The 16,915-nt window shown below is 40.7% G+C and overlaps 1 protein-coding gene across 1 annotated transcript in view; it reads left to right on the forward strand.

Moving 5' to 3' along the window:
- Positions 1-16,915, forward strand: part of LOC127227085 (NEDD4-binding protein 1-like) — a 47,053-nt gene that overhangs the window by 9,029 nt on the left and 21,109 nt on the right. The window contains 2 exon segments of the mRNA XM_051191347.1: positions 15,084-16,560; positions 16,563-16,776. Of these exon segments, the coding sequence (XP_051047304.1) occupies positions 15,084-16,560; positions 16,563-16,776 (1,691 nt within the window).

The raw sequence follows: 16,915 nt of genomic DNA on the forward strand, positions 1-16,915 counted from the left end.
AGCAACAGAGAGGCAGAGACGTGAAGACTTCTTGCTGCTGAGGACTTACTCTGGGACCTAAGTGAGACAAGCTTATATTTAAACAGGTGATCAGATGCCTTTTGGGGGCCACTTAGACTAGTTCTTCCAACAGGTGAGTACACTTGGGCATCTTAGTGGGTCCAACAAATTCCCAAAGGGTAAATAAAAGACCTTTTAAAGTTACAAGTGAACTTTCAGACAGGCAGGTAACTCATGAGCAAGGCCATAAATGTAGTTCAAAGAACTTTTGAGGATCTGAGGGCCTGGATGAAAAAAAGTATTGGAACTAGGTGTGGTGGCCCATGACTTTAATCCAGCAGTTCTCAACTTGGGTGTCCTGAACTATCCTTTTTATAAGGTCACCTAAGACCTTCAGAAAACAAAGATGCCTACGTTACAATTAATAACAATAACAAAATTGGTTGTAAAGTAGCAACAAAAATAATTCTGTGGGGGTCACTGCAACATGAGGAACTGTATTAAAAGGTCGAAGCACTGCTCTAATCCCAGTTTAATCCCAGCACGCAGGAACCAGAGGCTGGCAGATCACTTCAAGGCCAAACCTGGTCTACGTAGTGTATTCCAGGTCTACATAGTGAGACCGATCTGGTCTCAAACAAAACAAACAAACTAAAAAAGAATGTTGCTAAGTTGGAGAAGAAATTGGATACTTAATATCTCACAACAGAAAGAAATTGTACTCTTCAGGGCTATCTCTTCTCCCAACTCAGAGAGTTATCTTGATTGGCAGAGCTCCACATTTCAAAATTAATTGATTAATTAATTTTCAAAACAGGGTGCCATGTATACAAGGATGACCTGGAATTTATGTAGCTAAGAATGACTTTGAACTTTTTTTTCTTTTCTTTTTTCTTTTTTTTTTTTTTTTTTTTTCAGGGCAGTGGCACATGCCTTTAATTCCAGGACTAGGGAGGCAAAAGCAGGTTGATCTCTATGAGTTCAAGGCCAGTCTGGTCTACAAAACGAGTTCCAGGACAGCCTCCAAAGCTCCACAGAGAAACTCTGTCTAGAAACACCAAAACAAACAAACAAAATTTCTTTTAATTTTAATGAGCATTTTGTGTGTGTGTGTGTGTGTGTGTGTGTGTGTGTGTGTGTGTGTGTGTATGAATGTACGTGTGTGTGCCTTTGGGCTTTTTGAGGTACCCACCACCAAGCTCCCAAATAAATCACACATGGAGGCTTATTATTACTTAGGAATGCCACATTTCCCCCTTTTTGTCTAAATAAAAAGTTTAACTTTAACCTAGTAAAACTATATACAACAAAATCAGTTATCAAATAAGAATTTACAATATTTTGTCCATTTGTAGTTAGCACATTTAAAGAAAATGTATTATCTATCTTAGTGAATTTAAAGTTTTATACCCAGCTTATTCTCTCTTGTAACTAAGGAAAACTGTAATTATAACTATCTAGTCTTTAACTCCATCAAAGACACCAGAAGGATGTAATGTTGTTTAAGTTAACAAAAAGTGAATTTTAAACAATTTTCAACATTTTAGAAATGACAGAGATATCCAATTGGACAGTCATCCAAAATTCCTTTGCAACTTTGGGGCATCCATCTTCAGCCCACAGGCCCATAGTATGTGGAAGACTTTTCAATGAAGCAGGAAATTTGAAGGACTGTCCCATCTGTATTGGCAGTTTGTCAGTCACAGTCACTTTATTCTGTGTTCTGTAGAATGTCTGCCAGGTTTTTTTTTTTTGTTTGTTTGTTTTTTGTTTTTGCTTTTGTTTTAAGTAGAAATTTTGAAGGACTGCTCTGCCTTGTTTTGTCAAAGTTCAGTCTTTTTTTTGTGTGTCCTGCAGAAATGTCTGCACAACACACTGTCATCAGTCAAAGGCAAGAGCAGTTTCTTTGCTCAGTGGCTAACCTTGCCACAATGAAAATAAACTCCATAAGCAGTTTCATCAGTTCCCATTATCTCTCTGTGGTAAATTGGAAATGCCAGGAGCAGATGTGTCTCATTATCATGAAAAGCCCTAAATTACCAAAACATTTTAAATGCCATATTCTGTAGGTCTTTGAAAAGTTTGAAGATCATCTATCCAAAATACATCTCTATATGATCTGGAAAACATACCTAACATATCTACAAATTTGATTGCTATAAATGACTAACTACTGACGTGTGTGTGTGTGTGTGTGTGTGTGTGTGTGTGTGTGTTTTAATTGCCTTAAATAGTCTGTAATAATAGCTTTTAAAAATTAGAATTTTACCTTACTTTTTAATATGAACTGCCTAGGTACAATACCTTAAAGAATAGCAGAAACTTATACACAATATGTTGTAACAAAAATAACCTTAAATTGGTATCAATATACAAAAATCCCTTAAACAAGTAGAAACATATATACAGTGTGTTTTAACAAAAAGGACCTTATGTTTGTATCAATATTAAAAAGTGCTTTAAACAGGAGTAAAAACATGTATACAATGTAACAAAATTGACTTTGAATTTGTCCCCATATACCAAATCCATGCCAAGGCAAAATAGCTGAGATTAATAGCTTTTTTAATCCTATATTCCCCCCAAATTATAGAAAACATCTATAACTCACAAAATAACTAAAGCCTCCCACACCATTTATTGGAATGTGGGTGTAGCGTTCTCCAAACTGCTTCCTTTGAATGTGGGTGAAGGCATCTTTAGGGGTCCCAGAGAGAAAATTTGAGATAATGGTCAAGTCCTGGAAGACCAGTTATAAACTTTGTTGGTAGATATCACCTGTCAATTTTTAGGTCTCCCTTGATCAGACCAGATCCATACCACCCTGGAACAAATTCACACCTCTTTTCTCCTGTGGAAACAGAAGTAAAACCATTTCTTCACAGCATTTTTATTTTCATTTGACTAATACAGTTTTTTACTTTTTTAAAGTTAAGGCATTTTTAAAATATCTAGGCTGGCTAATTTCCACAGTCCCTTTTTTAATTCTAGGTCTCTTAGAAGCTGTCCTTTGCTTTTTAGCAATCATAAAATTTAAAATCAACACAATAGCATATAGGATCCAGACTCCCTGTGTGTTTTCCATCATTACACGGTTCTTTTCTTTTACTTTTACTGTCTCTTTAAAGACTTTATTATTTTTAATTATTTATTTTTCTTTATAACTATTCATACCCTTTTTTCTTTCTTAAGCCTACGCACATTATGAAAAGAAACTGTTTAGACTTCTTTCAGCCTTTTTGACAGCATGGGCAAACTTTAGACTGTTAAGCTATACCTGATCCTCTGTGTGTGCTCTCTTAGCTGGCTCTACCCACTCTCAGGTCAGCTTGTAAAAGCCAAGCCTAAAGCTTGCGTCCCAAGAGCCATCGCATAATCAAAGATAGCATTGAATTTCCAGTCTTCTTTCCTCTGCTTCCAGGTGTTGGGATTATAGGCATGCACCACTAGAGTCAGTTTTATGCTGCTGAAATGAAAACACACACACACACTTTTTTTTTTTTTTGTCACTTAGCCACTCTTTCTTAATTAATGTTTTGGCACATCATTGTTGCAGGGTGTTGGTTCATGTTTTCAAACCACCTATAGTTAGTAGTTAGACATTAATTGATTTATTCAGGGTTTCTGTGCAGTGATGCATTTGGGTCAAATAATTTGGGTGTGTGGGGAGGCGTGTACTAGGTCTGTAGGATGATTAGCAGCATCTGTCTTCCACCCTCTAGATGCCAGAGATGCCAGGAGCATCTCCTCAAGCTGTAACAGCTAGGTATATCTTCCGATGTTCCAGATGCCTGGAGAATTATGCCTATTTGAGAATCACTGAATTTGATGTCTAAGGGCATTTCCTCTAGAAATGTGCAGTCTATTAGACTTGTGATAAATGTTACAATTTAATAAGGCACTCCTGTATATATAAAGCAGAGGTTAATATCCATACTCCCTGTTTTCTCAGATGATGTTTTTTAGACAAAAGTAGAGGAAGGAAAGGTTAAAGTTTGTAACAAAAGTAAGTGTTCATGTTAATGCAAACTAGAGGTTTTGAACAAGACTCCTTGGAGCTTGAACATTAGTCCTGTATAGTTGGACTTTCCTGGGCCACCAGCTCACAAATGATGACACAAAGACTTATTAACTATGAAAGCTCAGTCTATATCTTAGGCTTGTTAAATTAACCCATTTCTATTAGTCTATATCTTGCCATGTGTCATTACTTCTCTTCCATCTTGCATCTTCTGTTTCCTCTCCATGTTTCCCAGCATTTCTTGCAAGCCCAGTTTCCTCCTCCTCTTCCTTTTTCTCCCCAGAAATTCCCACCTATACCTCCAGCGTAGCTATGGGCTGTTCAGCTTTTATTAACAATCCCAGCAATACATCTTCACACAGTGTATAAATATCCCACAGCAGGCCTGCCCATCAGGATGCTTTCTAGAGTGTGCTTTCAGAAGCACCTCTTATACCGTAAAAAGGGGTATACAAGTTATTGTATGGAGGACCTAATAAAATTGATGGGTAGAAAAAAGTTTGGTTTGTAGTTGATTACAGTGTATACATTGACTCTAAGCTACTGTTCATTAAAAGAGAACTTGGATCAAAGATGGGTTGGAGGAGAGTTGTCAGCTCCAATTCAGACCAAATTTGAGGCACTTTGGGGGTAAAATGTCTGCATGGAAATACTAAGGGGTGAATAGTCTTGTGGCTGAACAGTGTTGAGGCTAGAGGCAAAAATTTGAGTTTATTACCAGGACAATGAAAGTTAGGATTGGCACTTGGGGAAGCTAGGCGTGTAATTGAGAGATAGCTACCTGGAGATAATTTTGAGAACTACCCTTTTTTAAGGGCAATAGGAAACCATAGCAAAGGATTTGGGACATAGTCGGGAGAGGAAGAGACACTCAGTGGTACCCTGGACAAACCTGGCTCTCCTATATGAGGAGCAGCACTCCATTCCTGGGAATCCAGAGAGGCTTTCTGGGGACGCTTGCTGGCAGAGGTAAGGTCCTAGTGGTACAGCAAGACCAGTTGTATTTCCACAGTCTGGGTCAGAAAGAGGCATATGTATAGGTTAAGTGATTTCTGCTTTGCTGGAATGTACCTGATTTATCTGAAAATAATATCCATTTTCCATGCACATCCCAGAGCCAGGGTCTGACTAAAAGCCCAGAGCATGGTTAATGATTTGATCATTTATTGTTCACTGGGAAAGTGAAGGAAAAGCCAACTTGGGTTACTGGAGAGCCTTTGTAGCAATGACTTAATATGGCTGCACCCATGTCAGGCTGTATCCATTCATAGCATGTACATACAACTGTGAAGAGGGAAGTACTTAACAAAAACAGATTGCTTGCAAGTGTCATGTTCTGTTACCCAAATTGGAATACTTTGGTTCAGTTGTCACGGTCTGCGTTCAAGAGATTCCGTTTGAATAGGAACAGAACCCAGCTTTCAAGGGGTTGACTCTAAAAATGGGGGCACAAGCTACTATTTTCATAGACTGTGAAGATAGAAGGACCAAGATGGGGACCATACATTCACACATGGTAGTTAAGCTGAAGGAAACCATTAATGAAGGATCGAGAACCCCAGGAGGAGTAAAGAGGACCTGGTGTGGGCTAGAGAGCAGCTCAGAGGTTAAGAGCACTTGCTGTTCTTGCTGAGGACCTGAGTCTGGTTTCCAGCTTCCAAGTTAGGTGACTCACAGCTGCATTCCCTGTGAAGATCTGATGCCCTTTTCTCATCTTAGTAGGCACCTGTACACTCATTGTGAACTTACATAGAAATCTGGATGCACGCGCGCACACCCACCCACCCACTACTTTGTTGTTGTTTTGAGACAGAGTCTATGTGGCCATGTCTGTCCTGAAACTCACTGTGTAGACCAGGCTGGCCTCATATCACAAAGGACCACCTGCCTCTGCCTCCTGAGTGTTGGGATTAAAGGTGTACACCACCACATACATTCTCTTTCCTACTTTTGATAAGAGTCTGGTGCCTGGGGAAAGGTGACCGGAGACGGATAATTTTTTTGTTTGTTTTTAATATTTATTTATTATTTTGCTTTGAAACAAGATTTCATTCTGTAGCCCAGGCCAGACTTGTGATAAATGTAGCTGTCTTCCTGCCTCAGCTGTGATTATATAAAAAAATCCACCAAACTTGGTATAACTATTTTTCTTTCTTTTCAGATGGGCCCTGGTAAGTTGTCCAGCTGGTCTTGAACACAGTTCTCCTGCCTCAGGCTGTCGAGTAGCTGGGACACAGACATGCAGATTGTTCACACATTGGCCTACAGTCTCTGATATCATTTGTATATTTTCCACGAAGAGCAAAGAAGATGATAGTAAAAATAGTTGGGGTCTTGAAAAAACTTTGGGGATAAAAGAATGAAAGCTTGGAAAGCTTTAATTTTAGAGGTTGTCAAATTACAGAGATTGACAGTTGTTTTTTTTATTTTTTTTATTTTTTTGTGTTTGTTTGTTTGTTTGTTTTTACACACAGGAACATGTCAGGGTAGGTCCTGAGTATGACTTTGTTGTTGTTTTTTTCCCTCCAAGTGTTTGATAGTGGAGAGAGGTGATGGAAAAAAAGGTGAATGGGAAAGGTGGCAGAATGCATTCCTAACTCGTCTATTATTAATATAGACAAGAGATGGAGATATAATGTAGACCTGTTGGAAATTTGTAGATTATTGGTGCTGAGGAATTTGTGTTTTCTAAGACTACGAGTTATTTTTAATTTGTGTATATGATTTTGGATTTACGTTAGTGCCTAAAAGTAGAAGTCTTACTGATTTTCCTATGAAAAGAACATTTTCTTCCCTTTTTGTTTTGTTTTTGAGACAGGGTATCGTGTAGCCCAAGCAGACTTGAAGTACTGGGTGACAAGTGTTTGCCACAGTGCTCAGCCCTGACATCTTCAGAGCTCCCTTGCCTTCGTAGTTTCTCCTACCTCAGTGATGGTTGGTAGACTTGAACCTCTGTCTGTCTGTGTGGTGATGACTCTGGTAGCTAGCAGAGCTACTCAGTTCTCCACACTGGTGTTTGCTTCCCGGTTGCTTGGTCATCACTCAGTTTGATATGCTTTGTAGGCTGTACTTTTCTCTATTTATAGTCAAAACCACCTAGCTATGTTTCCAAGAGGAGGTTGTAATGGTGAACAGTGCTGTAGGAAAGCTTCCCCAGGCGCTGGCCTGCTTGGTAGCTGCTTTACCCTCTTCTGGTTTGAGCTGCTTTTGGAATAGCACAAGTTGCCAGGAACACTTCTCTTGGCTTGTGACAGGAGACTGGATGCTGATGTGGTGGCCCATGCTTGTGATCCCAGCATTCCAGAGACTGATGCAGGAGGATTGCAAGTTTCAGGCCAGCCCAATCAACCTGGTAAGAAGACCCTGTCTCAAAAGGGGGAATGTTAGCGCAGTGATAGTAACACCTGCCTAACATGTATGAGACCTTGGGAAGGAGGGAGGGAAATAAATCATGGTTATTCACTGGTCTCAACATCTAGGCCAGTTTTACATTTTCTCTTGGTTGCATGATATTGAGAACATACAAAGTCACTTAAATGTAATAAAGTTAAGACAAAAAAGTTTTTTTAACCTTTTTTGGTTGAAGAAAAAATTTTTATACAATATATTCTGATTACTGTTTCCCCTTCCCAAGTTCTCCCAGATCCTCCCAAATCCATACCCTTTCTTGCTTCCTCTTATTAGAAAACAAATGGGCTCCTTTTGCATTGCTAGTCCCTGGCATATGCTAGGTGCTGTAGTAGCTGTGTGAGTAACTGGATGAACAAGTGAATGCATAAAGCAAGTTCTTCCATGCTTTGAGCAGAATTACACTTAATACAGTCTGGACCTTTTTTGCATGTTCCTCCAAATCCCTTTTTTTCTGGCATATGTGATCATGGTGAGGGAATCTACCCCTAAAAGGCCCTGTCTTTATTTTTGTTTTACTTCATTTTTGTCTGTTGAGACAGGCTCTCACTGTGTAGCTCTGGCTGGACTGAAACTCACTATTGTAGATCAGGCTGGCCTTGAACTCACAGAGTTCCTTCTGCTTCTGCCTCCTAGGCACTGGGACTAAAGGCACGCATCATTATGCTGTATTCTAGTTTTTAAAATTGTATTAGAAATGAAAGTATAAAGCTTGTTTATGAATTCTTCTTATAGAAAATTTTTAATACTTTGATTTATGTGAATAAAGTATTTTTGAAACTTAAAATAACTAGAAAAGGCTGGGCATGTTGGCTGTTTCCCTTTAACCCTGGCACTGGGTCCCTGGAGCTGCAATTATAGGTAGTAGTTTTGAGTTGCTCAACATAGATCCTCACGGTACTGCTGAGCTGCTCTCCAGTCTTCCTCTTCCTCTTCCTCCTCTAATTCCTCTTCCTTATTTATTTATTTATTTACTTATTTATTTTATTTGGTGTTTTGAGACCCGGTCTCACTCTCTATCTCAGGCTGCATTGAACTTGGGGCAATCCTCCTGCCTCAGTCTTTCTTAGTGATGGGATTATAGCCATAGGTACCATGCTTCACATCATATTATTAACTTACCAGCACTCTTAACTCTGATCTCTTTCCTTTTCCTTCTTTTGACATCCTGATTTCTGTTCATAAATTGAGTATCACTTTGTATTTGTTAGAAAGTGCAAACTTTTTTCTGCTCTGAGGATCTATGGTGGCTCATTTTAATTGTTAGCTGGCCACTGTGTGGAATCTCTTGGGAGAGTCTCAGCGAGGGACTGTGTGCATCAGGGTGGCCTGTGGGGCGTTGTCTCCATTTCATTTGTTGATGAGAGAAAGTCAAGCCTGAGGCCTGAGGTTCCATTGGGTGGGTTTAGGTCCTGGACGATAAAAAGAGAGAGTGTGAACTGAGTACCTGTAAGCACACATGCGTTCATTTCTGGTGCATGCGATGTGACAGCTGATAAAGGCCCTGCCTGCTACCTTGACTTTTCTGCTGTGAATGACTGTCAGCTATGATTGTAACTAAAATAAACCCTTTCACCCAAGGGGTGCTTTTTATAAGGGTATTATCGTAGCCACAGAAATGAAACTAAAACAGGATTGAAACTAGGGACTCCTGCTACCAATGCTCTACCCAGAACACTGTCTGAGTCTAGAAGTTGTCTTAAGAATTCTGATGTATTGTCTTGGTCTCATAGCCAAGCCTTATATGTGTTTTTTTTTTTTTTTTTTTTTTTTTTTAAGCCAGTTTCAAGTTCTGGGTTCGGGTAGAATTTGTTCTTATGTGGGCTTTGTAGTGATCAATTAGAAAAATAACCCTTTAAAGAAAGTATTTAGAAACGACCTCTCCCCTTCAGCTTGACTAATTGCTGCTGGCAGCCTGCTGAAGAGATCTGATCAACTTTTCCTTATTCAAGTGGCTGTAGATTTCCTCTATATACTTGATTTGGTGCAGGTGAACTGAGCCACACTCCTTGCCTGACAGCAGCTTTCCTTACACAAATAGATATATATATATAAGGTGATTCTCTGTCCTGGGACTGCAGGGTAAGCATCTTGATAGTGCTGCTAATACAGCTGTCAAACCTGGACACGGTGCCTAGGATAGCTACTGGGAAAAGGTTTGGTAGACTTGGAAGAGCAAATAGGAACAGATAAATTAAAGGAGACCCAAATTTAGAAGATTAACATGCCCTTGGTAGTGAGTTTCCTGTCTTACACCCCCTGTCCCGTCCCCCCCTAGCCCACCCCCAGCCTCCATCACCATTTTGTTGGATTGCTTTTACATTTACTGGTTTGAGAGTGTGGGCATGCATACCACAGGGAACTGTAGAGGTCAGAGGACAGTTTGCAGGGGTCCAGTTCCTTGTCCTACCATGTAGGTCCTAGAACTTGAACTTAGACTTGCTGCACTGCCCCCCCCCCCAATTTGTTGTGTTTGTTGGTTGGAGGCAAAGTTTCACTCTTTAGCCCAAATTGGCCTTGAACTCAAGACAGTTCTGTTTTTGCCTCTCTACTGTCTTTAATTTTCCATTATCGTCAGCCCATATATAACAGCTCAACTTGGAAGAGGGACTGTAGGGCACACAATACTGAGAGGAGCCCATGGTTCTGACTGGAGGGGCAGGAAGGGGACACCTGGTACTTGACGTTTACCAAATCTCCATCCTTTTTCTTTTCTCTATTTTCAGGCAGCGTCAGTTCTGTGGTGGTGGCAACCATTTATAGACTGTAGACTTAGCCCCAATTTGCCATGTCACACCTGCTCCCAGATGCCTTAAGAAATGCTTTTAAGGGAAGCTGGGCTTGATGGTGCAGGCCTTTAATCTCAGCACTGGGAAACAGAGGCAGGCAGGTAGATCTCTGTGCATTTGAGTCTAGCCTGGTCTACAAAACAAGTTCCAGGACAGCCAGGGCTACGTAGCGAGATGCTGTCTCAGACAAACTAAAAACAAAAATAAAGGGCTTTTTAAACAACCATCCTGTTGCATGAACATTCCAAACCATAGGGCATTCGAACCACAGCTCATGACAGATCTGTTACCTGTCAAACATGCCAGCATTCTTAGGACTTAAGGCTCAGCAGGTAGTTAATATCTTAGAAGTCAAGGTTCTTTTTCCATATCCTCAACATAAAGTTGCTTTCTGTTCCCCCCTACATACAGTATGTGTAAATGAGGCAGTCCACTTAAAATAACTGGGTGGCCTTAGACATGGGCACTTGTGCTGGATCTTAATCGTCATTTAGTCATAAAGTACTCAGTTCTCTGTAGAAATGAGAACATGTACCATCCAGACTGCTCATGGAAGAGAGGCCGCTTAGATTTTCTTTGTCAAAGCATCATACAATTACTTAATTTGAAAAAAGTTCAATAGTTTATATATAAATAATATGTATTGGTTATATGTCAATGAGAATAGACCTCTTAAATTTTTTTTTTTTTCCCTTTTGTGGACTAGAGAGATGACTCAGTGGTTAAGAGCACTGGCTGCTCTTTCAAAGGACCTTCCTGGGTTCAATTCCCAGCACCCACATGGCAGTTCACAACTGTCTTTAACTCCAGTTCCAGGGGATCTGACATCTTCACACCAATACACATAAAGCTAAATAAATTATTTTTAAAAATGATTTTTTTGTCTACAGTTAGAATGATATTTCCCCCTGTTTTTATTTATTTATTTGAGATTTATTCCCCCTTTTGCACATCAGAATATTTTGCCTGTATGTATATCTGTGTACATGTACATACAGTGCCCATGAAGGCCAGAAGAGTCTTCCTGGAACTAAAGTTGCAGAGTGTTGTGAGCCACCGTGTGGATGCTGGGAATTGATGTGGGTCATCTCAAAGAGCAGCCAGTGCTCTTAATCTCTGAAATGCCTCTCCAGCCCCAAACATTTTTAAAAAGCAGTATATGAAATTAGCTATGGGGGCACAAACTTTAATAACTGCATTTTTTTTTTTTTAAATCAGGAGTTAGTTTAAGGGCAGTTGTATCACAGGGGACCTGTCTCACAAAGCAGATACACAATTTTAGTTCTTTTTCAAGCTTGAGTTGTGGGTCATGGTCACAAAGAATGTAAATAGTATGTCCTCCTCAGCTAGTCTTGTGATGGAGAAATGAGTGTTTTATGAACTGGCTGCTCTTCAAGGCTCTCGCTGTGGAACCCTGGCTGACCTGTAACTCATAGCGAGCTCCTGCCTCAATCTCACGAGTGTTAGGATTAAAATTGGTGCCATCATGCACAGTAAGAACCTTTATGGAGAATTCCCTATCAAAGGATCATTTAAGAGTAAAATAGAGCATTCTCAGTTAAAGAAAAAGTAAAGGGAAACCATTGCAAACAGTTATTGCATAACAATTGCTTAAGTTGAAGGCTGGAGACATGGGTCAGCAGGTAAGGTATGGACCCAAGTCCAACACCGGTGACTCCAGCTCCAGGGGATCAGATACCCCTGACCTCTGTAGACACCTACACTTAGGTGTACATCCTCCCTACCCCATAATTAAAAATGACAAAAAATAATTTTTTACAAGTTCCTGAAGTTCTAAATTACTAAAGTTTACATGGAAGTAGTGAATTCCTGAGTAAATGCAATTGATTACTTTCTCCTTTGTGATGTTTTGTTTGTTATGTAAAGTGTCATAGTGTAGCCTAGAACTTAGACTTCTGTTTTAGCCTTTTCAGTGCTAGGATTATAGACTAGGATTATACTACCACACTTTGAGTTTGATTGCTAAACACAAAAAGTATGCATTGTATGCTGCCTTTTTAATGCATGTACTTGGAATGTGAGGCAGCTGCTATTGTAAAGAGTGGGAAAAGAAAGGATGAAAGAATAAATGAACTTGTCTGGGAATGTAGCTCAGTGGTAGAGCACTTGTCTAATGCATACAAGTTTCACACTTTGATTGCCAGCATAGGAAGAAAACAAAGCATGGGCCTTTACCCTGGTATGTTAAAATCATACACGTGGGGGATGGAAAGGTTGCTCAGTGGATAAAGCACTAGTTACAGAAGTTTGGGGACCATGAGGGCAGGTTTGGAGACCATCTGCAACCCTAGCACCCAAGAGGCAGACAGGGTTCATGCTTTGTAGCCTTGCTGTCCTTGAACTGGTATCTGTCCCCCACCTATCCCTCCTAAATGCTAAGGTTAAGGTAGGTTACAGGTTTGAGTTGCCATACCCATTTTTTTGTTGTTTTCCGATATGTGCATTTATGTCATACATTTCCTTTTCAAGCTAGGCATGACTGTCTGCCCATAACCCCAGCACAGGGGAGGCAGAGGTGCAAGAATCACAGAGTTCAAGGCTCACTTGGTGATCCACATAGTGAGTTCTAGGTCAGTCAGGGTTGTATTGAGACTGTTGGAAAAGCCAATAAAAGTATAAACAAACATTGGTGCTGCTTCAGTTGTGTGGGATATCTCGTATTATTTTCACTTAGTTCAGTGTACTCCTGAAAGCAGTTCCCTAGAGGAGGTGTGGTGCAGCTCCTCAGAACAACACTTACCCTCATGACCAAGGCCTTGGGTTCATCCTCAGCACTGTAAAGAGAGAGCTCAGGTGGGGAAGATCCGTACCCTTCCAAAGAAAGGAACAGAAACAGGAGAATTCCCCTGACCTGTGAGTTACTTAGAAGTGTGCTGTTTAGTTTCTAACTTCCAATCATTTGGAAATTTTTCTTATCTGTAACTGATTTATTTGATTCATTTGTGGTCAGATCATTCTACATAATTTCAGTTCTTTAAATTTGTTGAGATTTGTTTCATGGTCAGCATAAGGTTTATCTTGATGGTTCTGTGGGTTCTCGAGAAGAACATATTTTGGCTGTTGGGTGGAGCATTCTATAAAGACAACCAGTAACATGGTAGTGTTGGTGGCGGTGGCTGGAAGCCACCATGTGTGGTCTTTACGGTGTTTTGCTTTGTTTGTTTGAGACAGGTCTCCCTCTATAGCCAACGCTGACCTGAAACAACAGTCTTGCTTTGCTGTCCCTTCTTTACAGTTGCTAGTATGAGCCACCACTTCCAGATGCAGCAGTTTTAACAGCATCGTGCTGAGTGAAAAAAGTTAACATCACTACACTCCCGCGTTCATGCTTATTGGAGCACCATGTCCAATAACTAAGTTATGGAACCAGCCTAGATGCCCATCAACAGAAGATGAATGGATAGAGGAAAGGTGGTGCATCTACCCAATGAAGTTTTATTCAACCTTAAGATATAAAAGTAAGCCAGGCATTGGTGGTGCACACCTTTAATCCCAGCACTTGGGAGGCAGAGGCAGGCAGAACTCTGAGTTCAAGACCAGTCTGGTCTACAAGAGCTAGTTCCAGGACAGGCTCCAAAGCTACACACAGAAACCCTGCCTTGGGAAGGAGGAGGAAAAAAAAGATACGAAAGGCAAGTAGAAAAGTCCTAGGACTGTGGGGTGGGAGGAGAGTAAGGGACTTAAGGGAGCTGTGTGGGAGAGAAAGGCAAATATTATATATTCTCACGTAGAACCTGGATTTAAATGTGTGAGCATGATAGAGTAACAGTCTCACAGTGTGCCCAGGTCTTTTAAGTCCCCTAACCCTCTATGACTGCACTATTCTTACCTCTGCTGTTGAAGAACCTGGGCTTTGCTTGCATAATTTGAGCAAGACTACACCAGTAGTATTTCTGCAATTGGAGACCAACACATTCCAGAGCTAAAGTTGGTGGGTGTATTAACAAATGTGTTTCAGAGAGAGAGAGAAGAGAGAGAATTGCTTGACTCATTTTTTTTAAATTCCAATAGCAGCCCACTTGCTAAATAAACTAGTTCCCTTAAGTTTTTTTTTTTTTTTTTTTTCTATTATTTATTCTTTGAGAGACAGAGAGAGAGAGGAAGGGAGGGAGGGAGGGCGAGAGAGAGTATGTGTGTGTGTGGCCGCAGCATGTGTGTAGAGGTCAGAGAGTTGATTCATTCCTCCTACCGTGTGGGTTCCTCAGGTCATTGTCACACTTAGCAGCAAGTTCATTCACTGCTGATCCATCTCTCTAGTGCCTTTTCTTAACCTTATCAAAGCCTTCTTCAGTAGCAGCCAATAGAAGTCCTATTAGTATTCTCTGATTATGCTTGAGTCTTTTTGTTTCTAAATGTCTTCAAGAAACCTGGAAGGCCGATGATCATGTTTGTTGAATCCGCAAACCAAAGGCTGTGCCTTTGTTCTCTCATAATTAACTATATGATTATCTCATCTCGGGAATATGTCCCCATTGTGAGAAAAGACTGGGTGCAAGGAGATGTTCTTTAGATGTAAATGAATCTAGCATTGGGATTATCCACTGTGTAGGCAGGCAAGCCCCTAAGATCACAGAAGAAGACACAGTGAAAAGGTTATGCATTCTCACTTTGTAGAGTTTCAATTCCTCTAAAGATGATTAAATAGTTTAGAGTGAAACAAACAAACAGCCCCCCATACACAAAAGTCCAAAGATGTAATTCTTTATTTTTCTTGAAGTCAAGGAATTTTACTCCAAATTATAAATATGTTTCATGATTTAAAAAAAAAAAAATCAGCCTGGCTGTTACAGGTTTATGTACTAAGGAATCTGGTAAATTGGTCTGATTTTGTCTTCTTTTTACAGGAATATATCAAAGGGATCTGTGAGCCTGAACTGGAAGAAAGAGAGTGCTACCCCAAGGCCATGCACTGCATTTTTGTCGGGGCACAGAGCCTATTTTTAAAGAGCCTAATTCAGGATACTTGTGCTGACCTCTGCATTTTAGACACGGGGCTTCTTGGCATCAGAGGAAGCGCTGAGGCTGTGGTCATGGCCAGGAGTCATATTCAGCAGTTTGTGAAGCTCTTTGAGAATAATGAGAATCTGCCCAGCAGTCAGAAAGAGTCGGAAATCAAACGGGAATTCAGACAGTTTGTTGAAGCTCATGCAGACAATTATACAATGGATTTGTTGATTTTGCCTACTTCCTTGAAGAAAGAACTACTGAGTCTCACCCAAGGTGAAGGGAATCTGTTTGAAACAGGAGATGATGATGTCATTAAAATTGGAGATGTGCAGCCATCAGAGTTGACACAGAATGCTGCCACAGGACCTAGTATTGCTAGAGATGAAATTGTTTTACAGGAAGATTCCAGAAATAAAGCCAGGACCCCTGTTTCTGAGCTTACAAAGCAAATGGACGCAGTCTTTTCTAGCTCGGCAGATGTGCTCTTTGTTCCAGTAAATGGTCTAAGTCCAGATGAAGATGCACTTTCCAAAGACAGAGTTTGTCACAAGAGGAGGTCTTCTGATACAGAAGAAAGGCATACCAAGAAGCAATTTTCTTTGGAGAATGTTCCAGAGGGAGAGCTTGTGCATGATGGTAAGGCTTCGGCTGGAAATGAAGTCATTGACCTATCTGATGATGCTTCTAACTCTACAAACCTGAGCCCCGATGGGAAAGACACTACAGAAGAAATGGAATACAACATCCTTGTGAACTTCTTTAAAACCATGGGTTATTCCCAAGAGATTGTTGAAAAGGTCATTAGGGAGTATGGGCCTTCTACAGAACCATTATTGCTCTTGGAGGAAATTGAAAAAGAGAACAAAAGGCTCCAAGAGGACCGAGCACTTCCACCTAGCACCATGTATCCAGATGCTGCTCATAGTCGAAGTGCGGGTGTTGGGAGCAGCACAAATGAGCTCACGACAGATTCTACTCCAAAGAAAACACAGAGTCACACAGAGCAAAATATGGTGGAAAAGTTTTCCCAGTTACCGTTCAAAGACTCTAAACCATGTACCTCAAATTGCAGAATTAATTCTTTCAGAACAGTGCCAGTAGGACAGAAACATGAAATGTGGGGCTCACCCCAGAACTACGGTTGTAATGTAGGCCTTGAGACCGACAGCCTCTCACCCTCTGTAGCCCCTTCCAGTCCTAAAGAAGTCAGCTTTATTTCAAGGGGGCCTGCAGGTCACCAGCAGAGAAGCCCAGCTTTTCCTGAAAATGGCTTTCAACAGCAAGCGGAACCCTCACTTCCAAATAATATGAAGCCTGCCTGTGAGAAACGTTCTGCCTGTTGTAACTCTCCTCAGCCTAAGCCAAATTATCCCCCCTTTCTCCGCCGATGCCGCTGCCCCAGCCCCAGCTGTTACCTTCAGTTACTGATACACGGTTGGCAGGATCCTCTGATCATATTGATTCCTCAGTTACAGGGGTTCAAAGATTTCGAGATACCCTGAAAATACCATACAAGCTGGAATTAAAAAATGAACCAGGGAGAGCAGATTTGAAGCATATTGTTATAGATGGGAGTAATGTTGCAATTACGTAAGTTCACTCTGCAAATTATTCTTGCCTAGTTCTCTAAGCAATGTCTGAGAAGTGGGTGTGGGTGTGTGTGGGTGTGTGGGCATGTGCGCATTTGTGTATGTGTAGACTGGTTGGAAAGGTTTTTGCATTTGATCTT

This window comes from Phodopus roborovskii, unplaced genomic scaffold (genome assembly GCF_943737965.1).
Source record: "Phodopus roborovskii unplaced genomic scaffold, PHOROB, whole genome shotgun sequence".
Lineage (NCBI taxonomy): Eukaryota > Metazoa > Chordata > Mammalia > Rodentia > Cricetidae > Phodopus > Phodopus roborovskii.